Consider the following 27,980-nt stretch of genomic DNA (forward strand, 5'->3'; position numbering starts at 1 on the left):
AGCTGATATATCACACGCTAAGAATATTCACAAGAATACTTTCAGCCCAAAATCGTCAGAAAAATAAGAATAATCAGCCTAAGATGAGAAAACAATATTCTTATAGAAAAAAGGTGTAAAACTACTTTCAGGGAAAATAGAATAATACGACAATTATAAACCAATAGGAATCACTTTCCTTTTTTTGTGGACTCCTTCGAAAATCCACGACAATACCACTTTAATCTATGGTTCACGCTTGTGAGCTAAGCATAACACAATTGAAATAACTGAAGCATAAGCCCAAGCACATGAAAAAAGAAACATGTTTGTTTTTCTTGTGCTTATGCTTGTGCTTATTTCACTAGTGTTACGCTTATCTCACAAGTGGGAACTTATCTCACAAGTGTGAACTAGGCTTTACAGACACCCGAGTCCCACATTACCTCTTACCCGTGGTGCCATTTCGTCATTTCGCCATTTCGTGTTTTTAACACGTCCGCAAAGCCGAGGCTGTTAATTGCTCGGAAGATGTAGCTCGGCTTAATACGTGAACGGATCACAAGTTTTACGTGAGCGGAAGTCAGCAGAGGTTATTTTTACCCGCTTGCGGCTAAACTGGGATCTACGTGGTTTTTGTGGAAATGACGCTAACATATTAACCGTGAACAATACGTCCGTCCTTGCACTGTTTTTGAAGAATACACTACATCATGCGAAAACGATTCTGGGTGAACCCACAAATACTTGTTTCTTAAAACATGTAACTTGGCAGTTTGCGTACTCGCTCTTCACTGATAACATGTGTTGTGTGTTTGTATCATCGCTTCGCTTGCAGCCGCAAACTAACACAAGCGAGAGACGAAACGTGACTGATTAGCATTTCGGTCATGGCGGGTTCGTCATGAATGTTAATCAGCAACAAAACTGTTCACGGAGAACATTGCCAGACTGCAAACTAAAAATGGCACCAGTTAGTTTGTAGCCTTTAGACCATCCAGTTGGGTCAGCTTCGGTTAATCGATGTGTAGGTTATGCGTGAATGTGTTTTATCAGTGCATTTTTGTAATGTCTGTATCACGTATCGAGTGACGTATCGCGTGGTAGGCATCTTATATAACAGTAGCTCACGCGCAGTAATCAGGTTCAGTTCACTTGATTTGGACACGCCACACATCACAAGTCAACTTTCCAAGTCAGTTAGAGAATGGCAGCGAAATATCAGGTATGTTCTCAAAGTGACCAACAAAATTCAAAATTCAAATAAAATAAAATAAAATAAAATAAAAAGTCGTCCCTACGGCTGTGATAACTTGTGATCAGGTGAATCATTTTTCAGCAATGAAAACCCACATGCCAAATTCGCGTTCAAGGTCATTTCTTGTGTTATAAGATGTATGCAGAAATGTGCTCGTATCTTTTACCTATAAAGATGATTTTCAGCCCGTAATGAGCAGTTTCAGTGCCCCTGAACGTTTGCTAGTCTCACTCGCTGGCATGCGAATCCATGCTATTCATTACGAACCGATTACCTTCGAGGCATTTTTCGAGGCATTTTTAAAATGCTTTTTCCGACAGTTTCTTTGCTTCTTACAGCTACGAAGTTACACTCTTTTTTTCAGAGTGAACTATTTTATCTTGTTTTGCTCGTTGCGGTGCGATGGTCATTTTGTTCCCAGTTCACATTCTCTCTTTTTCTTCTTTCAATTGCTCTTTGCTCTTTTCATGGCCGGGGACTCTGCAACAGTAAAGAAACAGAATAAAGCCTTGCCTATTGCATGAATTCTGTGACCTTGGTGGTCACATGCATCCCCTGGATGAGATGCTGGTCCAGCCATCACAGAGTCCCCATCGCCCCTCGCCCTAGCCTTAACTTCAAACCCCTGGGATGTGAGAAGCACTATGAGTGTTAGGTGCACGGAGACAACACACTGATCCTAGCCAGGGCTCGAACCCGGACCGCTCAATCCAGAGTCAGGGCGCTAACTATAAAGTTAACACTTAACTATGCTTAGTTCCTTGCCCCCGAGTGGGGGATAGGGCCGGAAATCAATGCTCGCCATCTGTCCCTATTCTTGGCCACAGCTGCTGCTGCGGCCCACGATGTAAGTCCCAGCTCAGCGCGTTCCTTCTCCACAGTTCTCCGCCATGTTTCCCTTGGCCGTCCTCTACTTCTTTTTCCACTTGGTGCCCAGGATAATGCCACGTGTGGGTTTCGGTTTGGTGCCATACGCAGAACATGACCTATCCACTTCCATCGCCTGCGTCGCACTTGTGTATTGATCTTTTCGATTCCCGCTCTTCTCCGAATTTCATCATTGGGCACATGCATGGGCCAATGGACTTTCAAGATTCTCCTTAGGCATTTGTAAAGAAAGGTGTTCAGCCTTTTTTCATCCGCTTTTGTCATTCTCCAAGTCTCGCATCCATACAACAGGACAGCAATGATGTTTGACTTGAAGATCCTCATCTTAGTTTCTCGGCGGAATTCACCTATTCTCCACACCTTTGAAAGTCGATGAAAAGCACTTCTAGCTTTACCTAACCTACTCCGAATGTCCTGTTCGGCACCAGCCAAGCTGTTAACAGTGGCCCCTAGATAGACAAAGCTGTCTGTATCCTGTACATCGGTGCCGTTTATCTTTATAGGATCTTGTCTCCTAGCATTGAGTCTGAGCACCTTCGTTTTGTTGACGTTTATCTTCAAACCCGTACCTTCACTGTTGCTCCCCAGTCTTTCTAACTTCGTTTGTGCTTGCGTCCATGTGCTGGAAATGAGCGCAATGTCATCGGCATAGTCTAGGTCTTCAAGCTGTCTCATCATCTTCCATCGAATCCCTGTATTACCTTGCTCTGTAGTCCTACACATAATCCAATCTATTATCAGCAGGAAGAGAGAAACCCTGACATTACACAACCTTGTTTCACTCCTGATTTCACGGTAAACCAATCCGATTTGCCTGTTCCATCGATCACTGCACACTTGGTGTTACTGTAAAACAATTTGACAATTCTTATGAATTTTGATGGTATTCCATAAGACTGCATTATCCTCCACAGTATTTCACGGTGGACACTATCAAATGCTTTCTCGTAATCCACAAAACAGGTATACAGACTTGCATTCCATTCCAGCGATTGTTCGATGACATTTCGCAGGACAAAGATGTGCTCAGTCGTGCTTCGCCCAGTTCTGAAACCTGCCTGTTCTTCCCTTAGCATCCCATCCACTACATCATACAGTCTAGTAATAATTACTCTTCCCATAACTTTCGCTGGTACTGATAACAACGTTATTCCACGCCAGTTGCCACAGTCAGTAAGGTTCCCCTTCTTGGGAAGCTTAACGATCAGACCACAATTCCAGTCCTCCGGGATTTCCTCTGTCTCCCACACCGTGCGAAATAGGTCTTCTAGCAGGCACGCAGTTGTCTCTATGTCAGCCTTCAGTAGCTCTGTTGTGATTGAATCCATTCCAGCTGCTTTGCCATTCTTCATGTTCTTCAGAGCCTGCTTTATTTCCTGTCGGGTGATACATTCGTCGCTGACATCTATTTCGTTTTGCTGCCTATCGTCAACAACTGCGGGGGCTACTGGATCAGGCCGGTTCAGGACATTGTCGAAATGTTCTTGCCATTCCTTGCAGCCTCCTCGGCTTCTCTTGCAAGCTCATTTGCCCATTCCCTCTTGTGTGCTCTCAAGCTTCTCTTTACTTCCTTGTTTTTCTCATTGTATTCTATTCTCCTTCTTTCTCTTATCCTTACTGATCTTGTGCACTTAACTATAGCTTTGTGATATTTCAGGTATCTTTCCACGTTATATTCTCATCCCGGCTGGCCGTCCGTTCATCCAAGCGAAATCAGAGAAGAATTAAGAGAAAACATCAAGGAAAGCTGGATGTACAAGTTGACACCTTCTTGGTTGTACAAGCACATTCACATCATCGGGGAGAAGAAGTCACGTGGACAACCTGTTAGCTTTACTGATTTCTTCGGATACCTTGTCGGAGAAACCATTTTGAAGGACGTAAGTTCTACCAGTGTCCACTTCAAAATCTGTAAGCGACTTAACCCTTAGGTTCTCGTCAGCTACAATGTTTTGTCTCAAACTACAACCTTGTGAAAGATGCAGAGAGATATATGTCGTTATTAATGTTCCTATCTTGTGTTTTCCTTCAAAGCGGAAAAATGTTCCAAAACTGAGCGAGCAACGCTTGGTGGTAGGAGATGGTAAGGTTCCATTTCCTCTCTACACCTGCGTGCATGTGAAAAAAGATGTGTCTGCATTAGAGTATTCAGGTAAGAACACAGAATATGTTGAAGTAAGATTGCGGTCACACTGCGGCCAGACTTCAAGACAGCGAAGCGTTGAAAGTTTCTTCACTTGACCGTTTTGACACTCGCTATCCTAAGAGCTAGGTTTCGAAGACAAAATATACCGCGTCTTTTTCGCAGTGAGACTGCACTCACACTGTGGTAAGATTGCTGACTTCACTGTTATAAGAATGCGGTCCTACTGAGGTAAAATTGCACTTACATTGAGATAATATTGCGCCACACTGTACAAAAACTGCGGTCACACCGAGGTGTATTGTGGTCATACTGCAGTAAGGTAGTGGCCATATTGTAGTAATATTGCAAACATACTACTGCAAGAAACATTTCCGTTCATACGTCGTTGATTGCGATCAGTTTTGACTCACAGGTCTGTCATCGTTACTATTCCCGAGTTTACTGTAATTGAAAATTAAAGACGTGTTTGAGATGAAAATCATTCCGGTATATTGTCCGCTTAGTGTCTAGCAAGTTCTGCCAGAGAATTAATTATGACTTCACTGCATGGTTTTGCTCATGACTCTATCTTGTTTATCCACAGAATGGATGGAGTTCAACCCTTACGAAATAGGAACGTCAAAATATGGCACTTATATGAAAACAGAGCATTTTGGAAGCAAGTTTTTCTGCGGCAAGCTTCTGACTCCAGCCTACCCTGAACCATCACTAACTTACTTACAAGGTCAGTAGTAAACATTACCGGGGTTAATGAGTGTTAATATCGAATCCGTGGTCATCGCCACACGTATTGGCTCCATAAGGATACGTCATCGTGTTGTTAATCTCATACAAAAGTAATTGTCTTTTAACTTGACGAAAGACGTGACTCCGTAAGGTGTGCTCAATCGCTCAATTATTCCTAAGCAAATAAAATGTCAGCCAAATAAATATCACCAAAATGCGTTTAGAATTGATCAAATGTGTTAATCAAGCTCTCTCTCACTGAAGACGATGACGTTACGCTGTCAAACGGCAAACGGCAAAAATGAAAGTTTTGCCTTCTGTCTCCAGCTGTCTGTATTTGCGGTGAATAGTAGAAGACATTTTTCGATTTTTGGGTGATTTATTTAAGGATTACATGAAAAGAATAAAAAATCAGAGGTAATCTTTGCCGTTTGCCGTCTGCCGTAAACGTCATGCTTAAACTCTCTACTCTTTTTTCACAGGTATTTGGGGAAGTGCTTTCACTATTCTACTACAACGAGTTCTTCACGAGGGTGAATCTCATGAAAACGCGATCAAGAGCATGCAAAACTCTGGTGATCTGAGAGAAGAATTACGTATGTATCTATTTTCAGATCACTTGCCATATCAACATTCAAAGCGGAAAAACGTGTTAAGCATGCGCGAGTTTTGGCCGCGCGCCAGGCTCCAAGTTTGAAAAAAAGAGGCGGGAAATTTCGTCGATCGTGTAAACACAAAAAGTTACAAACTTAATATGCCTTCCCAATTTTCACGTTAAGCAGCAACATTTTTAACGTCACTTATGGAAAGCTCGTGTATTGTTTTCGTACGGAATCCATTTTTGATGGAAAAATTAACCTGAAGGCGGTTTCTGGGCATGAACCCGTTATTTTCCCGCGGTATTCAAAAAGTTTCGGCACATTTTTTTTTCCACAAACACTCTTTACATATTGCATCCATATGAGAAAACCACGGAATATATAAGTAAGAGAACCTCTCAACAGGCGGAGGAGCCTTGTTTTCTTAACAGTGAAATATGGAAAAAAAAATTCATGCTTGCGCAAGTGTAAATAAATCAACCTAGCGACATCCTCTCGTACCTTATTACAGTCCGCCGTACTTTCCAACCATTGCAGTTTGCATTATTACCTGAGCCCGCAAGTGGGGTTAGGGATGCGCAGAAAGTCGCACACTACGTACGTTTTTCCGCTCTGAAATATCAACATGGAAATTTTCGACCCCAGAGTTCCTCTCTCTGTTCTAGGGAACTGGATCGATAGTGATTTTAAGTGTGCCACGTCAAAGACGCTATTTATATGTACTTGAAGTTAAGTCGAAGCACTTTTCCTCAAAATACTTTACTCTGATTGTTGCACATGTGTTAAGAACGTTACGTTTACTTGTATGCGTCGTGAAATAATGGTATTTAAGAAATGTTCCTTTGGGTGGGATGTACAAAAGTCCTGAAATCCGGAGCGAGCGAGGGGGATAAGGCACTACGAAAATTAGTTCATATGTTTAGTCACATCATTTGTCCACATCTTACCTAAACCGCTGTCAGCGATGTTGTATAGTACTTCCGGCTTGCATTTTACTAACTTACTGAGAAAACAAAAAACTGAAACGCACTGTCCGCTCCACAGACCAAGCAGAACCCGATGGGGATGATGAAGACAGTGATGAAGAAGACGATGGCATGGATGATGTAGACGGCCAGCAAACAGAGATGGAACCAGAAGACCATGATCAAAGCTTCCTGGCCAGAGTCATGGAGGGCTTTATTGAAAAATGCTCAGTGCTGAAGACACGCTCTGGTCGAGCAGGCCTGGTGCACAACTTTCTGCGTGGACTGCAGCTGATGACTGCCCCAGTCCCCTCTGATGAGCCACGACTGTTGCTCGTTTGTTTGATTGATTGTTTGTTTGTTTGTTTGTTTTGTTTGTTTATTTGTTTGTTTGTACACAGAAATATTACATCTCTCAAGCACCACACAGGTGTACTCAAAATTAAAATTTCTGAGACGTAGTTTCAATTATTTAGTTATAAAACGATGGCAAAAACGTTGTTGATCTTTTGGCCAATCTATCGTCATTTTACTTACAGTCCGCTCCTATATGCCGTTACACCTCCAGACATACCAGTGCTATGAGCTAGTGTTCAGTCTCCCGCTTTAGTTTTTTTTTTTGTAATACGCTAATGTTGTCTATTTTACCACGCAGAAGCCGTTGAAGATATCACTGATGCCGCTGACCAGCTAGCCATGAAGGACAAGCGCATCTACTTGGTTGATAGCGGGCTCGTCTTCAATTCACCATATCCGTTGCTATTGAGACCTGAGCGAGATGTGGACATTTTTCTGTCATTTGATTTCAGTGCTCGAGACAAGGAAGAGGAGATGCCTTTCCAGGTAATTGAATTAAATTTTTTGAACGCTTCAGCTCTTTTTAGCGGCATTAGAATCCTGCCTTGCAACCACTAAAAGTTCAGTCAATTTCTAAACAGATAATCCTTTTACACGATTAGCTTAATAACACGACCTGATTTTCATGTCCCAACGGTGGTTGTATTAATAATAAACGAAACAATAATATTAGTAATAATAATAATATTAGTAATAATAATAATAATTATAATAATAATTAATTATAATAATAATAATAATAATAATAATGGTACTATATCAAAAAGTGGATATGATCATATGCGCTTTACAAAATTATTTATAAAACTATTCACAAATAAAAAATTAAAAGGAAAATCATGATCCTAATTGTAATCATATTTACATTGAAATAAAAAGTAAAATTCATCACAATCAGTGGTAAAATAAAGTAGAAGAACAAAAAAATAAAATAAATAACCTAAAGGATTGTCTCCATATATCATCATTATAACGATTGTTCCAATATCAACAGTATTCAACTGTATTCGGCGTTCCCAAATCATATTTATTTTTATCACCCTGTGATTCAGGAACTCCTGCTGGCGGAGGCATGGGCACGAAAGAACAACCTGAAGTTCCCTCCTATTGACGCCGAGAAACAGTACCAGAAGTACGGTTTAAAAGAGTACTACGTGTTCGCCCACCCGACGGATCCTACCTGCCCTGTGGTGGTGCACTTCGTGCTTGTCAATAAGACTTTTAAAAAACAAAGCCGTCCAGGTTTGTTTCAAGACGTGAATGAATATCAGCTGTGATTCTCATTCAGAGGGCATCAACAACAACAACAACTAGCTTTATTTGCATGACCATAAATACATATAGTGTTGCAAACTAAAACAGTAACGATTATCGTGAACCTATGATCATCCATCGGCCTATACTGTTTACCCTTTCGTTTCCCGCTAAATTTCGTGTGCACTGTTTTGTTTGGTTAAAATCAGTTTTAATTTCTTCTTTATTATGATCCGGGAGAGTGGAACGATTCGGCAACACCCCTTCAGAGATACATAAGGAGATTTGCCTAAGATTAACATCCTGAAAAATATAAAGTTCTAGCACTCGTGAGTCAGCCCTTTATGGTGTGAAGACTAGTCATGAAGGCAAGGCTAGTTAGTACTCACGATCGAATAGTCTACGTTGCAATACTCTAGAGACCTATTGGCTGCAAGCCTTTGTTGACCTTTGATTTTCCCGGCTGTGATAATATCCGGAGAAGCTTCACCTCCTCCCCCTACCCCTCCCCCCTGCCCACCATCCACCCTCCACCCTTATAAAAGAAAATACGAAAGTGAAATTATTTTTGACCCCACCATGCAAAAAGGTTTCGATCTGCAAGGCATGATCAGCTTTATATAACATTTAAGATTGAAGCGTTACATTATATTGCCTTTTCAGGAATCCCTCGCAGAACCGCCAAGGAGAGAGAGTTCGCAGACTTCTCAATTTTCGAGGATCCAGAAGGCCGTTATAGCACGTTCCACTTCACGTACGCTAGGGAAGCATTTGATCGCCTGGCAGAATTGAACAAGTTCAACACCCTGCTTGCAGAGAAAACCATTATGAATGTCATGGCTGACTGTGTGAGAAATCGACGAACAGACAAAGCAAAAAATATTGGCTCTAAATAACAATTCCATGACGCGATGTAGTTGAGGAACAATTCATTGTGATTGACTTCGATCGATAAATGTCCCAAAATTTACCTGTGTGTATGTAAAAAATCAGGACGAGGTGTTATCAAAATTATCTCATTGGAAACTCTTCCGGCATTCCACGGGAGGGGAACTCTCTATAGACTCTATATGAAGCTGTTCGTCATACATTTATCGATTAAAAATCGAGGAATTTTTTTTTCGCGTATATTTTAGGACGCGGCCAGTAAAACTTGGCGTTGATATCGTTTAGAACTTTTTTTAGTATTATTATTATTATTATATGGCTGTGTCACACAAGGACTGGGAACTACCGAATTCACGAATTTGATTGGCTGAAATCGATATTGACCGCGGTCTAGATTTTCCCATCTAGACCGGCATCTAGACCAGTTTCATTTTGCGTTGAAAAAGTAGCAAACTAAAATACAAAAATATTCACCATTTTCTTTTATTTTCTTCTCAATCATTTATGGAAGTGCCAAAAAGCCTGGTGACAAAAAAAAGTAGAGAGGACGAGCAAATTTCGGCAGGTTTAAGTCAAGCTCATCGCCGCTCGCAAGCAAAATGTCAGCTAGCACAAACCAGTTACATTAAACGAATTAAAGTTTTCTTCTTTGCCATATAATAAACATCTTATTAACCGAGCTAAGTCAGTCTGTATGGGAGAATCTTGACCTCGGTCGTGTGTACAGACCTCACTGCGTTCGGTCTGTACTCACGACCTCGGTCAAGACTCTCCCATACAGACCTCCTGCTCGGTTAATGAGAGCTAATTATTAGACTGCAACTCTCCGGATGCGTTGGAAAATAAAACATATGTATTCTTGTAATTTTTGAACGAAATAAATCGAATAAAGAATTTTGTCATTCTAAATTACTTATAAAAGCTAATTAAAATGTGACAATAGCGGAGGAAGTACATTGACGACCGCTGATTTTCGCAGGCTCACAGCACACTTACAATGCAGGAACTGTTTTTTCCTCGGCAGTATTTAGTATTTGGACTTTCGTTGGCATCCTTGATAGATGCTCCTGGTGTAAGAATAAAACAAAAACTTTCTATCAAAACCAATAGAGATTGCTGTTGATGTCAAAGCAATTCCATTCTTAGTACTTGATCTGAAAAAATTGCAACGAGGTTCCTCACTTCACGTTGTTAGTGTCGCATCAGCGATGCTGTGGTTTTAAACAGTCCGTGAACGGTTACTACTTGGCTACGTAGAAATCGTTTTTTAAGATTTTTATGAACAATAATGGCGCCGTTCTAGCTATGCTTTTAAAAGAAAAGGAAGGTTTTTCATTCTAAAGGGCTCCATGCTGTTTTGCAATAGAGAGTACTTAAAATGTCATGTAGCACTGTGATGGCTGTAGCGGCCCAAAGAATTAATAGCACGTGAGAACAGTTTTTAATTCACGTGATCGAGACTGACGCGGCACAAGACTAAATATTAATTTAGCGACTAAATATTACCACTGTAGTGATTTTCATAGTATAATTAAAAAACTTCATAATGTACAAAATTCGGTTGGCGAACTAAACGAAACAACAAGACTGATTCACTTTTTCAGTATGTGTTTCCTCGCGACGATTTTCAAGAGAAAATAAATACAAGGGTAAAGTGCGAAACTCAGATTGAAACATTCTGTTGGTCTCCTCAGTCTATTAAAAACAAGTCCTGTGTTGTTACAACCGGGGAGCAATATAGATCCTTAGTCAGTGACGGTTTTGCTCTGAGTTTAGCCCTACACCAGTGAGTTTCGCTCTTACAACGGGATGACGACCGAAATTCCCTTCCCTGCAGCGGATAATTTACCTCTATCATCTTGACGTTGTTAAATGCACTAATTTTTGTATATATGAGAATATTGTTTTTCCGGTCCAGGGGCCCGTTTCTCGAAAGCCCCGGAAACTTTTCGGGCCCGGAAAACCATAGCAAAATCTCGAACCTTACGATTACAGAGCTGTTTTATCCACATAATCTTAATATGAACAGAGGTTCCCTTCATACAAGAAGTTTCAGGCGTATGCACTTCTCCGTTTGTAGATACAGATGAACTAAAAATGGCTTTACGGGCCCGAAGAGTTTCCGGGGCTTTCGAGAAACGGGCCCCAGGCCGGCCGATGATATTCTAACTTTTCTGCCAATTTTAGGCTGAACATATTCTTATGAATATTCTTGGATTATAGGAATACAAAGTGGACTACCGTAAACTTCCGATAGTAACGACCCCCCGAAAGTAACGACCCCCCACCTCCCGAAAGTAGCGACCCTCACGAAAGTAGCGAGTCCAGCCCCACTCCAACTCCACCTACCCGCCAAAAATACTGAACGAGACCAAGGTTTAGTACAACAGTATATTTATTTCTCCAATCAATAGTCAAGTGAACAGAAAAATAAACTTTTCTTCGCATTAAAATTTAAAACTCTTCACGTCGTTTTCAAGAGAAACGTAGCTAATAACGGAAACGTGTCAGCTTCAAAACTGAATAATTGAAAAATCGGCTTATTCTCCCATGCGGTTGTCCGGTCAAAGCAGGAGTGCGCCTGAGTTTCTATGATGTCACTGTGAAAAAAGGAAGGTGATTAAAAGAACTCCGGGAGAAACTTGTGGCTACAACAGACAACACGGTGAAGACATGTAAAGGCTACCCCATATGTTAGTAACATGAAACTGGAACAATGACGAATTTCATCTCGTTTTGTTATGAATTGCCATCTTATATTTCGTTTAAAAAAGCTCAGTTGTACCACCTTTACATAACGTTTTTTGCTACCCGAAAGTAACGACCCCCCGAAGGTAGCGACACCCCGAAAGTAGCGAGCACCAAATTAAAGGCTGCTAATTCCGAAAGTAACGAGGGTCGCTACTATCGGAAGTTTATGGTATGCCGACGGTGTTGAAGTAATTTTGGAGACAGACTGCATGCAGTAAAGCCTAACACAGCGACAAATAACGTCTTGTGGAAATGTTATTAGCATCGAATACACGGCTGGTGCTGTGTTTGGAGTTTTTTGGCTAGTTTTGCCGCTTAGAGAAAGGAAGAATTTTATACGGCTTGGTTAAAAAAAATACATTGTAGTTACAAATTTTCAACGCACAAAATAATATTCTTTTCAAAATCAGCCTCAGGTTTAATGTCGTAAATTTCAGCCTCGATATCCTTATAAAACCAAGAGAGTGTCTCGTGATCAAACATATTCGTTTGTGAAAAAAGAGTGTGGGTCAGACGGCCCAATGCCAGGCTGCAAAACCATTTCTTATTTCGGACTAAAACCGGATTCAAAAATCTTAAATTTTTGTGAACCTTGGCACTGCACCGCACACGTTGATACCTACTGAGCTCATGTGAGAGTATATCCCGAGGCTATCTAAAAGTGGTCTTCGAGCAGTTATTTCAGGTATAGTATTTCTTTAGACATAGTGGGAAAATGTATGGCTGTTAAAAAACAATTAACACCAACAAGTCTGAATGAAATGAATGCCGGGTCCTCAAAGGCCAAGTTTAAATGAGCAAAGTGAAGTTCAATCGAGAACCATCATATGGCATTTTTCAATTACACCCTTCTTTATGATGAAAGCATCTAAATACGAACCTTGAGAGGAACGAGGCCAGACCTGCATTATTAATGTTTTTGTTTTGATTTTGAGGCATTTAAAACTCGCGCCAGTTTTGCGCCATTTTTTTAACCGGTCGAGACTAACAAAAACATTCGTTACATCGGTGTTTTCGATGGCTTCTAAAACTAATGAGATGAGACCATTTATTCATGTATTCTGTATTATCATTTTGTAAGTGAATAAAATCATAACGTGTCTGCGCGAGTCCCCGGCGAAAGAAAGAGCCAAAAGGTCACACACTCATCACAGAGTGATGCGCGCGAAAATTGCCATTGATCGCGTGCTGATAAAAAGCGCGCGAAAGTGAAACCTTGACAACGCAGACCTGTCAAAATCAACCAATTAGCATCAAGATAAAAACCTCAACAACCAATGATAATCAGGACATGCTCGGGCAAGTTCATGAACTTTTCAAGCTTTCAATTTCCGGACAGATGCGTATCGCTTCCGTTGCTTGGGAGAACTTCAGCTGGAGCCAAACTCAGAAGGACATACACACTCCTCGCTCCGTCTCTTCACCGGGTTTGTGGTCGTTTAGTCTATGATTGTATCATAAAAACAGTCTTGCGCTGCTTAAGTGAGCTCGAGAACGGGAGAAGTATTTTTTTTGTTACAATACTGACTGAGATCGCTGTGAAATTCTCTCTAGATCAGAAACGCAAGTCAGCTTCGATCCTGCGGGTTCGGAAACTTGAACAAGAAAATCCATGCATGTGAGGTGATGCGAGCGAGGTGAAGTGACTGAAGGAGGGCTAGTGGATGGTAATGGATGGGGCCTTGCTGGAACAGAAGGCTTGGTAAGTGAAGAAATACTCACAATAACTCTTGGTGGTTAATTGCCACCTATTCCCTAAAGATTCTATCGTCAGCGTTTTGTACGAACCTTCCCTTACTATAACTGGTAGTACAGTAAAATCCTAAATTTCTTCACTACTGTTGACCCGCCTTTCCGTTTTCTCTTTTAAGCTGCTTGGTGTAAATCAATTTTTTTTATTTGCATCGGACTCTAAAAATGCTTCCAATAAGTAAGCTTAAATCAGCTAACAAGCATTTGTTTTGCAATATAAAGCTTATGGCAGTAATACCTTGGGAATCGCATGGTGAAAGCGGTACAACCATTCAGTTTCCATCTCTCCGTGCGATTACAAATTTATCCACTGTGAATATTTCGTATCGATAGACTGTTATTAAATTATCTTGCTTCTCTAAGGTTTGCACTCTCAAGAAAAGCCAGTTTATACGCTGCGATTTTTTTTTTAAAACATGAATGGACACATCACAATCGTTTCAGAGTGAAGCTTATGACTCAGAAAATATTGGGAAAATTTCGTGTTATGGAAGTGTAGATGAGAATTTTCCCGCCTTATAACTCAGACATTTAATAACATCACAAGAAATTCGGAGGCCATAGATTTTTGTTGATTTTACCGTTGTATGCGCGCTTTGGCCATTCATACCTGAACAACAAGCCTATGTAGTCACATGTAGAGAAACTTATTCCTTGTTGGTAGTGTACTTTCATTTTCGATCGAATTATCAAGCATTCACTGTGCTTAAGCTTAACTATTTTTATTCCTTGTCGCGACACGCGTATGAAATAAATCCGTGATTATATCGTAAGCCGTCGACTGATGCCGCCATAGGCAATGATGTTAAAGGTCGTTTTCCCACGCTCAAGGCTAACCTGTATCTAATTTCTTGGCATCAAAGTTTTCTCTTCCTCTCGCATTCATCAGATTACAGATCACTTTGTTTACTGTTAGCAGGGAAGAGACATGACTTGACAAAGGTTCAAGTCTCCTCTTCTCAGTTTTCACTAAGGTGACTTTGGAGTCTTGGATAAGTTTTTGGCATTTTGTTGGAACCATTGATCGCGGTAATACGATCGGCGCCCTCAAGTTGCCAATAATTTGTTTCTTCGCCGATCTTGACATTCCTTTCAGCGATAAAGCTCACAAGCTTTCGGCATTATTGGCTTACAAGCGTTCGTACATGCCGACGATGACAATGTACGCAAGAAACTTTACAGCGTCAATTTCATTGTGAGCTTCATCCACGAAGACCTCGTGGCATTTGCATTTATGCATGCAGTGCTGTTGACCTAAGAGAGCTTAGTGAAAACCCAGATTATTGAGTTAACAGCCAGAAAACCCTAAAAAGATGTGGTTGATTACGAAAAAAAATACGATTGCATTCTTCCGTGATGACTACAAAAATTGTTGTATTGTGGTTTGCGACAAGCCTAGGCTTGCATAGTCGAACATGTCTAAACAAACTGCAGCCCACTATGGAGAAATTACTGGCTCGCTTTGCAAAACAATCTTAAGCACCTTTGGGCTTGGTTCACTGCCCACGAATAATCAACTTGCCACCAATTGTTATCAAGTTATGCAGACCTCACTACATAAGCTTTTAAGTCAACCATTTGCCATCTGGAGGTTTTGCAGCATTTTACAGCAAGATCCACTCCTTACTTTAAAGCTCTGTCCATGTGCATTTGCATAATATATTGATTGAGAGTGAAAACTTTTAGGTATTATTGCCAAAAGTCGTGTTTGTGAAATGTTGGCACTACTCTGAAACGTGTAGATTGTATTCTTCCGTGTTTTCTGGGAAAAGCCTTTTTTGCATGATGTAACTGTGCAACATAGTATTTCTCCTAAGGGACACAAGCACTTAGTCAACATTTTTGTTCATAAAGATTAAGAGGACAGGATGTTTTTACAAACTTGAGCAGGCTTGCATCCTGTGGGTTATCGTGTTGGGTGTGGGGTATATATTTTAACAGCTATGTCATTTGTTAAACGATAATAATAGCTTTGCCTCTGCATGAAGCATAACTGGAATGTCTAAGAATCCAGTAGTATCTTCAAAGTAAAATCACTATACACAATAATCTGATTTGGTCTTCCTAAACGTACTCAAATTCTTAGTCTACATACCTTCTCTCTTGTGGTTTCCCTCATGCTTAGTGAGAATAAAGAGACGTGATCAAAGACCGATCAGCTGAAACTGTGTAGGATACAGTATAGGGAATTTTTAAACTGATTTTTTTCATGCAAGTTTATAAGATCAGATGTTTGCATTGCCCGATAGAGTACATATGTTCTGGGATAGATATATATCATCTTATTACATTCCTGATCGTCAGGCTACATGTTCATCCATATAGGGACAGAAATCTCCGAGCCAAACCTTAATCTTTCACTTGTACTTTAGTTGCTGTAAATCTACTACTAGTCATCATTTACCACAGTGGTGTAAAGTTATAATGATCAAATGCAGGAACAGGCATCTCTAAGCCTTACTTTATCAATAGCCACAAGGTTGGTAAATTTGTTCGTAAACTTGTAATTGTACCCATGCACAGATATAAAACAATTCAGAGATAGTTGTCAGCCCACATTTAATAGTCACTTTATTGGTGACTTTGTGATTTTAATACACCAATATGTACAAGATAATTAGTAATTACTCCTACACCATTTGTAGACCATTCATGCCACCAGACAGCTAATCAGTCATCTGCCTTGTGTTAATGGGCCTAGCATAAAAGTGCCTAGTTTCCGTCTTTTAACTTCTCTGTCATGGATCAAGGTTAGAGCTGTAGAGCACTAACAATATCGCAGGAGGTAAACCCCATACTTTTGCTTATATAACGTATAAATTTCTTTGTATTTTATTTCAAAACAAAAACGAAGCATTTTCATTGTTGATTTGATTAGGTGACCTTTTAATTCAACTTTGTTTGTGTTTGGGTGTAAAACAAATCAGTAAAGCAACAACTAAGTATTTTCATTCATTGAATCTATTTACGTAGTATTTTATTTGGGTTTTTTGTTGGTTATCAAAATGTTTCTCTGACCCTGGTTAGTATAAACAGAGTAGGATTTCTACATGCTAAAGAGCTACAGAGCTATTGAAGGACAAGTCCAGCATTGTTTCTTTTAGTGCAGTTCTAGTTTTTACGAACACCAGATGAACTTATGACCCAGCTCCCCAGCTGTTCCTATCTAATTCCAATCAAGACATCATGGTATCTATCTCTATATACACACGACTGTGTGTGTATAACATGATGTGTGCAGTTGCATTTTCAGTACTATTAAAGCTTGTTTTTATGCACAAGTTATTGTCGCTATGTTTTAAACACATTGGTTGAATGCTTTTAGCTGTGTGTATGTCAAGTTCTAGATGCACTTGAGACATTTGGAGAGCAACTCTTATGCTTCTCTCATGCTCTCCAAAATTCCCACATGCATCCACAAGTTAGTATACACACGCTAAGCATGAACCAATTCTTAATCCTAAAAACCCAACCTTTCAAGGTAATGCTATTAAGTGGTACACTCCTGTAGTGCTCCTAAAAGTGAAAACTTTTCGATTGTAAAAACAATTTGTAGTCAAGCACTTTCAGGAGGTACAGGGATAAAGTGGAAAAGATCTTGTTAGCAGGCCAGTCTGCAACTTGTTAACTCTTATGCCCATTTAAGAAATTCAAATACTTGTGGCAGTTACTGAGATCTTTGTTTCATGTTCACCAGGTGAAACCCTCTTCACCCCTCACCCCCTCCTTCTTTTTCTCTTTCCCACCCTACCCTTAAAAAAGTAAATATACAGTATGAAAGTTCATATGCTGCAGCCTTTAACTCTTGAAGTCTTTTAGCTATTAAGAACATGATTTTTTTATAATACAATAAGCACACTAGATCCGTGAACGCTTGACATTTTTGTTGTACATTTGTTATGACTGTAGAATAAAGGTTCTTCTTATAATGTATATTGTTGGCACTTTTTAGGTGTAAAAATGCTAAATACTCTTGTTTAAAGGAAGGGCCTGCATTCTATGGGCACTAAAAAAATGTACAAAAAAGTAACAAGTCTTCATGATTCAAGTGCCCTCATTGTTAAAAGAAAAAATCTTTCCTCATTGAAAACAAATTTCTTAATCAGTTAATCCATGTTTAATACTATAGCTAGACACATTTTTATTTCTCTTATCAGTGGGATACTGATTGCGCCGCAGTGTGACAGTTCCGACAATGAGCAAGGTAAATATTTCTGTTGAATCAAAGGTCTATGCCATATACATCTAGTTAATGATCATCAGAGGTACATACAATACCTTGGTCACACACATAAATCGTACATGGCACTTACTGTCAGTACTACTTTTGGTTTCTGAAAGAAGAACATTCCTGCTTCCTCTTGGGATGGCAATCGCATCTACTTTAGCCCCTATCCCAATTTACTACTCTGTTACACCCCAAGTATACCTGAACAATTAAAGAGACTGTGTGGGTGAAGTTTGCTCAAAAGGATATATCTGACTTATTGCAAGTTAGCAAATATGGGGTGCCAAACTCTTCTTTAGACCTTCAAAAATGGACATTAAACCATAGAAAGTTTAGATGTGTGTGTGTGTGTGTGTGTGTGTGTGTGTGTGTGTGTTTTTGTTTTGTTTTTTAAATTCCTGACAAATACTCCTTTAGAAATATTTCCAGTTGTTGAAAACATTTTATATCTGAAATTTTATGAAATTAGATTTTATTATTAAGGGGTCATTGAAAAAACAATTGACATGGAAATTGAGCCTGAAGCTAGGTTGACCCCACAAAGAATGTTAATGTTGAATTCAAGTTTTTCAGGACTTTCATCACTCAGTTAATGATAGCTGTTTTGATTATTTGAAGGATCCATTCGAGCATTACAGTAAAAATCAAAGACCAATGCCTAAGTTTTGTCCGAAATCACGACAATAATATACCCCATAATGAAGTGAAGTTCAATTCTTCAGAAAATTTGGAACTAACTATTCTATTCTATTCTTTATATTGGCGTGGTAATATATTAGGAGAGAGGTTTCATGACCACGACTACATTTTAGATATTAAATACAGTATTATTATCTCAAAATTACACAGGAAATTTTTATAGCAGCCCTAAGAAGCCATACAGGAAACGGAAAAGGGAATCTTTGTCAGGTAACTTGAAATCCTATGCTATGTTATGCCTGGATCTGTAGCAGAAAATAATGTTCGTATTACATTATGTTAAACAGTCTCCACAATAGGAGAGATTGAAATGGCATTTTTTAATGTTAAATGTTTGTTTTCTAAGCTCATAATAGATTTCTTCCAGATATTATCAGGCATTGCGCCAGTCAGGTTTGAAACTTGAGCAAACTATAGTGACCTTGCTGTACTTGACACTAGCATAAGATGATATAGCAAAGTGGGTTAATTTACCCCACCTCCAAGATAAGGGCCTGGGCTCTAGAGTATCATTTGACATTGTTCCATCTTGTACTTGTTTAGTTCATTCATCATTCCATGATTAAATGCATTCTTGTGAAATGGATGGACTTCTATCTATGTAATAGCTTATTACTGGACTCTCTTTTGGGTCATATTGCTGCATTTCAGCTTTAAAAATGTTGTAAAATTCAAACTGCAGTGTTAAGTGTTTGTCTATTTTTCCTGTGCAGATGTTTTTGGTGTAAAAGGCAGTTACAGTCCTCATCGGCAGATTCCATGGTGCTTGGGGTTCAGGTCAGCAGGAGCATCAGAGAGCGAGAGCGACCTGTCAGAGCAATCCAACACGGTGTACTTTGTCAAAGGCTATGATTCTGCTGTGACTGCCACTGTAACTGACTCTGAGGACGACCTGTTTTTTCTCAGTGGTAAGTACAGAGTCCCTTCTCAAAGTTTCAAAGTGAGAATTAAAGAAAGTGAAAAGTAGGCATACATGCAGGCATGTATCTGGGTAGAATGACCTAGATTCATGCCATACATTTCCCTCATGAAGTTGAAAATGGCAAATCTCTACTTGGGGTTCTACAATAATGTGCATCTCCTAACTTTGTAGACAAATTAATTTTCCAAGTAAGTCATTTTTAGCATTCCAGAATCTGCTTTAACCTAAGTGAGGAAAACACATAAGCAGCTGCAACTTTCCCGATTGAAAAATGTTCTGTTTTACTGATTTGTTGCATTTAGAAACAGTGGAATATGAGCCACCTGATTCTGATAGTGATGAAGTAGAAGAAGAGGAAGAGGAAGATGAAGAAGATGACAGTACGTGACAAGTAGATGCACTTGTTCATACAGTAAACAATGAATTTGGGCTCTCTTGCAAGAAGAACAAATCATCAGGATGTTCTAAACTTAAGCAGAAAGCATACCTTAAATCCTTGAATTAGCGCACCCCCCTCGAATAAGCGCCCCCTTCGAATAAGCACCCCTCCTATTGGCCGAAATTTAAAATAAGCGCCCCCCCCTCCCCTCCCCTCCCCCCATTTTGTCAATGAGTAATGAGACAACAGAGGACGTATAGTTTTCGTCATGTAGTATCAGATTTGTACATTGTTTCAGTTTGTGAACACTTTTAGGGAACACGTTAAACACGTTAAGTACTAAACTTTGAGATCAGCTGTTTCAGTAATAAATAAATAAATAAATGTTGCTGTTTATGCACGGATGATGTATTAAAAAAATGATCATGTCAGGCCACGATTTAGGAAAAATTAAATAAGCGCCTGCCCCCCCCCCCCCCCCTCGAATAAGCGTCCGTGTCTTCTCCTAAATTTGAAATAAGTGCCCCAGGCACTAATTTGAGGATTTACAATATTTCCTTGGGTATTCAACACTGACTTTGTCATTACAGCTTTAGTGAGTTGTGTTAAAGATAAAGCAATGAAACTTGCAAATACTACCAGAGGCCAAAATATATCTTGTACAGAAGAAACTTCCCCTTTTGGGGGCTATTTTCCTATTCCACACAATATGGCTTTTTTATGGCCTTACTTGCAATGTTTTTTTTTTTGTATTTTTTATCTGAATTAGTTGTTATTAGCTCAGACGAGGAAGATCCTGGCGCGGAAGGCGGAGACGAATATGAAGGTGACAGGGAGTCTGATTCTGAAATTGACGAAGATGACTTGTGGGCATGCTCACAATGTAACTTGAAAAACCATCCAATGTCACGCCAGTGTGCTCGTTGCTGGACAGAGCGACATGAGTGGCTTCCTCACTTGAAAAGGCAAGTGTACTTTGCAGTGTATTCAAATCCTTTCATAAGCAATTCAGTGTTTACTTTGTAGGAATATTTATAATTATCCCTACAGCATCAATACATTTAACATGCAGGTAAATGCCAAAATATCTTATTAATGTTTGGGAGTCATTAACAAAAAGAGCTATTTTGGACTAAAAACTATTTCAGGAGTATTTTGAATATCAAAGGGACTAGTCAAATTATATAAGGGAGGGAGTTCTCAAAAAAAAGCTTGTAGTGGACAAAGTTTTGTTACTTATATTTGGTTAAAGTAGATGCCTGTGGAAGTGTGCAGAACTCAGGAATGAATTAATTGTCTACTTTTTTTTTTCAGCAGGTTGGCTTCAGAACCTGCCATGAATTTGTCAAGAGTAACAGACATGCCTAGGTCGCCATCCCTCCAAAAATCATCATCACTTGCTGTTGCGCCAACGATAGAAAATCCTTGCTCATCATCATTAGATTTAGTAACACTCAAGCAACAAGACAATTCTGATTCATTTGTTACAGGTTCCTCTGCATCAGCGGAGGGGAATTCTCAAGGACAATCACATTCCACAAGACAAGTATCAAGTACTGAAAATGCTGAACAGACTATAACACAACACTCTGAAACTAAACCCTCTGAGCCAGCTTTTACACCAGACTTGTGCGTCATTTGCTTGACACAACCTCGAAATGCAAGCATTGTTCATGGACGTACCGGTCATCAAGTATGCTGCATTGGTTGTGCAGAGAGACTAAAGGAAGGTAAAAAGAAATGCCCTGTTTGCCGCAAGAAAATCAAGCTTGTGGTGAAAAACTTCTTCTAGTTGATGTACATCTCTTTCAAGACCTTTTATCTCACTGGCAGAATTTTTATGTACATGTACTGTGCATGTGTTGAAATTCTGTACAGAGTTCCATTTGTATTCAAGGGCACAGTTGGTAATGTAGGTCTATTGTATAGTTTGACTCATGCTTAACTACATGTACACTTCCCTCTTATTAGCACTCAACTCAAGACAACTGTTCTTTTCCCTTCTCAACTAAGAATGTTAACACACCATACACACATTTTCCACTCATGTGAATTTTTCCACTTATCAGAGAGTACTTCATTTTATTTTCCAACGGTAATTTAATTGCCGAAATGTTTCAAACTACTACTACATGTAACCTAAAAGGTTATTTTCAAACGGGCATTTTCTTTAATTTGAATTTGCAAACAAGCTAAGATACAGCATGGCAGTCATGTCCAGATGCCAAGGTTGATGACAGGACCATTTCTTGTGAACCCTTGTATGTACGTAGGCTGGCTGGTTCCCCTTTGGATTTCCTTGTTGTGAGACGCCTTGAAGGCATTTCCCTTAGCCTGCTCTGCTAGGATAGCATCATAAAGTCCACCATCATGGGTCCCTCCCGTATGTTTGATTTAGTATCTCATGTGACTTCAGAAATAAGCAGAAGACAACACAAAATATTCCAAAAACAGTAAAGGTATGCTAAAATGGTGCCATACCTACAAAGTTGCTGAAGAAAGTATAAAATATCAACAAAATGGCAAATAATGACTGCTTGTCAAAACTTGGTGGCTATGGCAGCTTCGTGACCTGTGGGCAAACGGTTAGATGATCATCCAAGTCTGAGTGAGTTGTGGAGGGGAGGGGTGCATCTCTTCTTTTATTTAGGTTAGGATGAACATGTAGTGCTCATGTTATGTGGCTGGGGAAGCCACTTTACTCTCACTGTGCCTCTCTCCACCCTGGTATTGCACATCAAAGAGGCAGATCTGAGTGTGTATATTTTTTGAAGTGGCCATATTAGAGGTAGAGATCTTGTGAATTCTGATTTTGCTGGGACCAAGGGAACTGTCAGAAATATAGAGGTGTCTGTATTATGGAGAGGTTTGCCTGTCATTGGATACCAAAAACTGTTAGGGTATCCTGACAATTGCTTGGGGGGGGGGGGGGTAACCTCAGTGTTGTGGACTGGCAGGGAAGTAGATATAGTCATGATCACTATGGAAACAAATGACAAGTGTTGGCCCTATGATTCCATAAGGATCTTCTGAATATCTTAATAACTGACAGGGTATTCTAGTGATCACTGGTTTAGTTTCATAACTGACCTCCATGTACAGTGGATAATTTAACTGAGTAGTAATAATTTAAAAACATCGATCAGCAAGACAGGACAGCCATGGGTATTAAATAATATTATATTAAGTATTGCATAAAATTATGTTTTTAACATTGATGTAGTTTCCATGTGGGAACACATTACATAATCTTATTGCTTTATTTGTTTTTGAGAATTTTGTTTATCGTGAATGACTGGCTTAAATTAAGCAAAGTTTTTGTAAACGTTCTTGAAAACTTTCAAATGGTAGATAACTCAATATAATTTTTTATCATAGATATTTAAAAGTATCAATCTGATCAGTAAGCTGTGTACGTATGGTGTATACCGGTATACCGGTATACAACACCTGACAAACAACCACACAGTGCTAGTTGTATTTGGGATATTTTGGAGCATACATTTTTTGGATTAAGAAACATGAAAGGCATCTAGCTTTTATAGAATTTGCAGCTGTATAACATTTTTAACTGAAGAATTATTTTTTAGTCAAAATGTCAACAATCAACAAGAGTATTTTTAGTGTCTTTTTATTTCTTTTGTTTTGTTTTGTTTCTTTGACCCAGTTTAATCTGCTGGTTGAAACATAGGTAAAATTATTAACTCACTGATGTTGTATTGGATATACGTATAAGTGAGGCTCCATCCATGTTCCAGTAGAGAACAAAATTAACTAAATACTTTTTTACAGTACTTCACAAGTTTTGTTGGTTCACAGTGAATCCCATTAATTGGAATAATAACTCCTTTGTCAAATTGAGTCAAGATAAAATAGAAAGTTGAAAGTTCTTGTCTTGGAATACATCCTGAGAAACAAGAGACCATCTCAAAGAAAATGCTGTATGCTGTATTAGAGTAATGTAGCTCGCAAATTAAAACTTGTTGAATTCAGGGGTATGTCAAAAGCAAATGCATTATCAAGCATTGCGCACCTCGACAGAAATATATGTGCTAATTGCTACATCAGACATTTCATGGAGTACATATCAACATGAACGCAAACCTCTTTCGTTGTAAATGGAGTTTTCAAGAATTTGCTCTTTTTAAGAGGCTCACAAGTATTATTTATTATAAGATGTAATTCATTTTATAGATATTAATAGGTGTTACATGTACATAGTTTGGATGATAGCTTTGAGCAATTTTTTCCTTTGATTTCATATCACTCATGAGAATGCCTTTGTAAGGTTAATTGTGTACACCGCGTTATGGAAATGTTTTTCATTTTTGGGTTTCTTGTTTATATCAGCAAATCTCGGATTGCTACATTTTGTTTTTAAAACTTAATGCATTATGTAGCAATTCAACATTTGCTGCTCAGTTTGTGAATCAAATCTATAGAAATCATGGTAATATTCATCTAGATGATAGGACTTGGTATGGTGCAACCTCAAACATGCTCCGTTTAGTGAAGCAGAATTCAGTTTCTCCGAATATTTGGTTGCACTGTATGAAAATATTCTCAAGGACTTAAAGAATAAATTTACAGTGCAGTTCAACATTATGTGTACTGTAAAGTTCTTTTTTAAATAGTTTGCAGGTAATGCATTTTAATTGGTTTAGTTTCAAGTAGTACCAACGTGAGATATGAAATATATTTTTAAGTGATAGATTCATGAGGACAAAATATATATTTTGTTATGTATAGTGTAACACAAGCTAGTTGACAGAACTTTACTGTAATGTAGAGAGTACAAAGTGTCAACTTGGCGTGGCTGAACTGTCTTGCTGATAAACATGAATTAATTTATTATCACTGTCTCTAATGGAATAATAAGTTAAGGTATGCAAATTGACCTTTTTAGGTCCTAGTTCAAACTATTTTCCTTAAGGCCGCCATACATGTTTTTTTTGTTAGCACAATGTCCTGATTTAACGCGAGTTAAATGCTGCAAAAGTTTAATTTTCGCGGAATAAATGAACACTTATGCTTTGTCTAATTTCAGTACGATGAAAAGGTGATTCCAAACTGAGAATCGTTTTTGTTAGGTCTTTGACGTGTAATGAACACAACCAAAATTGTAGATGTCAAAGGAACGATTGGGCCGAAGAAATTACCTCCTTGGTGATTGAGCGAAAGCAGAAAGGCAATATATTTTGTTTTGATTGCCCTTGGCATAGTCTACAGCTGACAGATATTAACAGGTCAACGTTAGAATTTGAACGGAGTTTCAACTTAGGGTGCAAAACGTTTTAGAAAGGATGTGTTCTGTAGATGTAGGCTGTGTTGGTGAGAACGAATTTTATCTATTTCCTGTTGTTTGTAGAACTCGCAGAGGCCTTGCTAGAACAAAAGCTCTCCCACAAAAGCCTTTTCATTTGTGACGGTATTAGATGCAACCAGAGGAACGACAAGACAGTTTAGCATTCCAACTAGTTACATAACTTTGCATTGCAAGGCCTCTGTATTACATGGACAGTTAGTTTCTACTTTTGCCTTTCTTTCTGGCAAGCATTCCAGTGTTTTGAATGTTCTTTACACGAAGAATACAACATTACAACCACCATTGTTTTACAGGAAGCCGCAAGTATTGTTTTGTTTGCTGTCATTTCTGTCTGTTGTCAACAGCATGAAAACCTTTTTGTCTTTGTGTTGGAGACATTAATAAACTTGAAGCGTGGTGGAACGTATCTCAAATGTGCGTGATTTATGCTTAATTGTAGAGTTTGACGAACGAGAAACTTTGACGTTTTGTGAGAATTTCCACAACTTTTTTTAGCTCCACCGAACTTTTTCCGATGACGTGTAATTTCTGTGGGCTATTTTGTAAACTTTTAAAAAGTAATTCGCTATAAATATTGTAGCAATATGATCTTCAGAGTGAGCATTCATCGCTGTCGTGAATTTGGAAACGTTGGCAACGGTTAGCCTTATTATAAAGCCCTGGCCAAACCGACTCGCAAGTAGACGCAAGTTGAAAACTTGGGTCCATTGCTACTTGCAAGTCCGTTTGGCCACGGCTTTAGTTAGAGCACTATTTGAACAACAAAACAAAATCTTTACAATCTTTTCCCACGCCCTTATCCTGTTTGACTTCCAATTCTTTCCTTTTTCTGACCGGGGCGCGACAGGTCAAGTGTACGTGACGTCACTATCGCGAGCTCATTACATCCTCGTTGCCAGGCTCTCTCCTCTGCCTCCCTTGGTCGTTGGAAACGAACAAGGGAGGCAGAGGACAGAGAGCCTGGCAACGACGTTGATTAAACTGGGGAACGATTTCTGGGCAACTGGGTCCTCGCGCTCGTGCCAGTCCCACACCGTATTTACGCATTACACGACACAAGGCGTTTGATCTGAAAATTAATATAAAATACTTTTAATTCTTGCAAACCCAAGGCTAAATGTGAAAATAAATATTTTTCGCCATTTTCTAGTCATTGCGCAATAAGTTTCAAGAAATGTTCTCTTCTAAGCTAAGGGTTAAAGGAGCTCATAAACGATAAGGGAACAAGAATGGTTAAGGATGGAAAAAATTAACACGAATTACAAACGACGAGCTTGAAAAATTTAGGCTAACATTTTTAAGATGCGCAAACGGTGACGTTGCTCCATTAAGTAAAATATCAAGGTAAGAGTGAAAACAATCAGTTCATTTTCCACTGTATTCAGACTTACCGAGATTTTGAAAGATGTGAAAATTGTCTGCAAATTAATTTGCGCGAAATAAAACACTGCCAATCAGCCCTCTTTCAAAACGTCAGTGAATTATAAAACTCCGGAAGAACACTTAACAATAGCCTTTGACTTGTTCAGGAAAACAAATGCTTAAAAAGGAAAAACGGCTATCACTACTACATTTGATATTGTAAACCTGCTATTAATTGCTGTGTGTCTTCTTGGGTATATTTTGCTTCAGCAAAGAACGCCAAAACTGCATTTAGTTTTTTGTTTTTTATCGGACTTATAGACGGTAAGTGGGGATTTTTTGTGTGTGTGGAGGTTAGGGGGATGTATAATTTTTCCGCTACAATTCCTAAGCTTAATTAAACCATTTTGCCCGAGAGGCCATGCACGGAGTACAGTTTTCCCGATTCCGTAGATACACAAATTGGCCTGCGAGACGAGATCTTCCTGAGCTTTCATTTTATCATTCCCGCATGAATTCAGTAGGATTCTGCAGTTGGTTCGTCAAGAAGGGCATTGCAGGACTGGATTGTTTAAATTTTAAGCGCTATATTTGACCTTGTAATGTTCTGCCTTACGCAAAGCCTTTCCTAAAAACAATTTACTGATAAACAAGTGTTTATGTTCAAAATATATTCGCACCTTCCCGCCTATCGAGAAAATACCAAATTCTGCATAGAGGACATAAGAAAGCATCGACGTATTGTTTCTTTATTTTATGAAAAACCGAAATTATCGTATTTGATTTTATTACAAACAAATATGACTAGGAAAAATATCGCACCAATGTGAATTGCTAAATGGGTATGTCCGTTTTCTCAGAAGTCTCTTTTTCTTTGCTTTAGAATTATTTTCTTTTGAGAATGTCCTTGCCTTTTGAAAACTATTTTGGAGAGTCTTTTTCAAAACAACATCATGTCAGTTTATAATGGCAATTGATAAATCCAAAAAAGAAAATTAGAAAAACTGACTTAAGTCTAATTTTAGGAAATAAACAGCTGCTTCCAAGTTTTTTGTCCGCACTTCAACAATTACTCATTGAAAATTTGAATAAAGTCCCTTTATTGTTTACAACAAATGGACGTTTTTTTTCAGTTTATGTTATCAACAACTCGTACAGGAGAAAGAAGAGTTTTGAAATAGCCTTCAGTCGAGTGACGATCCCGCGAAAAGAGTGAGGGTCGATCCCGCAAGAAACGCGGGAAAAGTCGGAGCCTTGAAAATTAGAATCAGGATTATAGTCTGACATTTAACTAGCTCTTTATTCAAAGTACTTGGCAGATGGTTTGTACAAATTAAAACCAATAATCCCTTCTTTTATCAGTCATGTCAAAACTAGCAACAAGATCTAAAGCACGATTATTCCTGAAAGAAATTAATGACAGTCAGCTAATCCTCGAGGCTTAAAAATAGCGCATGTATTACACAGTATGGCATCATGCAAACACCTTGATATACAACAA

The 27,980-nt window shown here is 39.0% G+C and overlaps 2 protein-coding genes across 5 annotated transcripts; both read left to right on the forward strand.

Moving 5' to 3' along the window:
- Positions 1–2,623: 2,623 nt before the first annotated feature.
- On the forward strand, positions 2,624–10,616 carry LOC110042654 (cytosolic phospholipase A2-like). Of its 2 annotated transcripts, XM_089283920.1 has the most exons (8): positions 2,624–4,005; positions 4,160–4,277; positions 4,855–4,995; positions 5,480–5,593; positions 6,641–6,876; positions 7,216–7,404; positions 7,971–8,160; positions 8,836–10,616. In XM_089283920.1, the coding sequence occupies exons 1-8, from the start codon at positions 3,877–3,879 to the stop codon at positions 9,066–9,068; spliced, it is 1,350 nt and encodes a 449-aa protein (XP_089140046.1). In that variant the 5' UTR covers positions 2,624–3,876; the 3' UTR covers positions 9,069–10,616. The 2 variants fall into 2 exon arrangements, with proteins under 2 accessions (XP_089140046.1, XP_089140051.1); XM_089283925.1 differs by lacking the exon at positions 4,160–4,277 and having other exon boundaries at positions 3,865–4,005.
- Positions 10,617–13,144: 2,528 nt separating this feature from the next.
- LOC110042632 (protein Mdm4-like) lies at positions 13,145–25,523 on the forward strand. 3 transcript variants are annotated; one of them, XM_020747998.2, is made up of 8 exons: positions 13,145–13,238; positions 13,366–13,513; positions 17,721–17,767; positions 18,641–18,700; positions 19,204–19,398; positions 19,715–19,792; positions 20,561–20,756; positions 21,106–25,523. In XM_020747998.2, exons 2-8 carry the CDS (start codon positions 13,476–13,478, stop codon positions 21,581–21,583), a joined length of 1,092 nt encoding a protein of 363 aa, XP_020603657.2. In that variant the 5' UTR covers positions 13,145–13,238; positions 13,366–13,475; the 3' UTR covers positions 21,584–25,523. The 3 variants fall into 3 exon arrangements, with proteins under 3 accessions (XP_020603657.2, XP_020603659.2, XP_020603658.2); XM_020748000.2 differs by having other exon boundaries at positions 21,109–25,523; XM_020747999.2 differs by having other exon boundaries at positions 13,155–13,238; positions 13,371–13,513.
- Positions 25,524–27,980: the final 2,457 nt, after the last annotated feature.

The sequence above is a fragment of the Orbicella faveolata genome, unplaced genomic scaffold (genome assembly GCF_042242905.1).
Source record: "Orbicella faveolata isolate gen_17 unplaced genomic scaffold, um_ofav_v1 contig_1, whole genome shotgun sequence".
In the NCBI taxonomy this organism is placed as follows: domain Eukaryota; kingdom Metazoa; phylum Cnidaria; class Anthozoa; order Scleractinia; family Merulinidae; genus Orbicella; species Orbicella faveolata.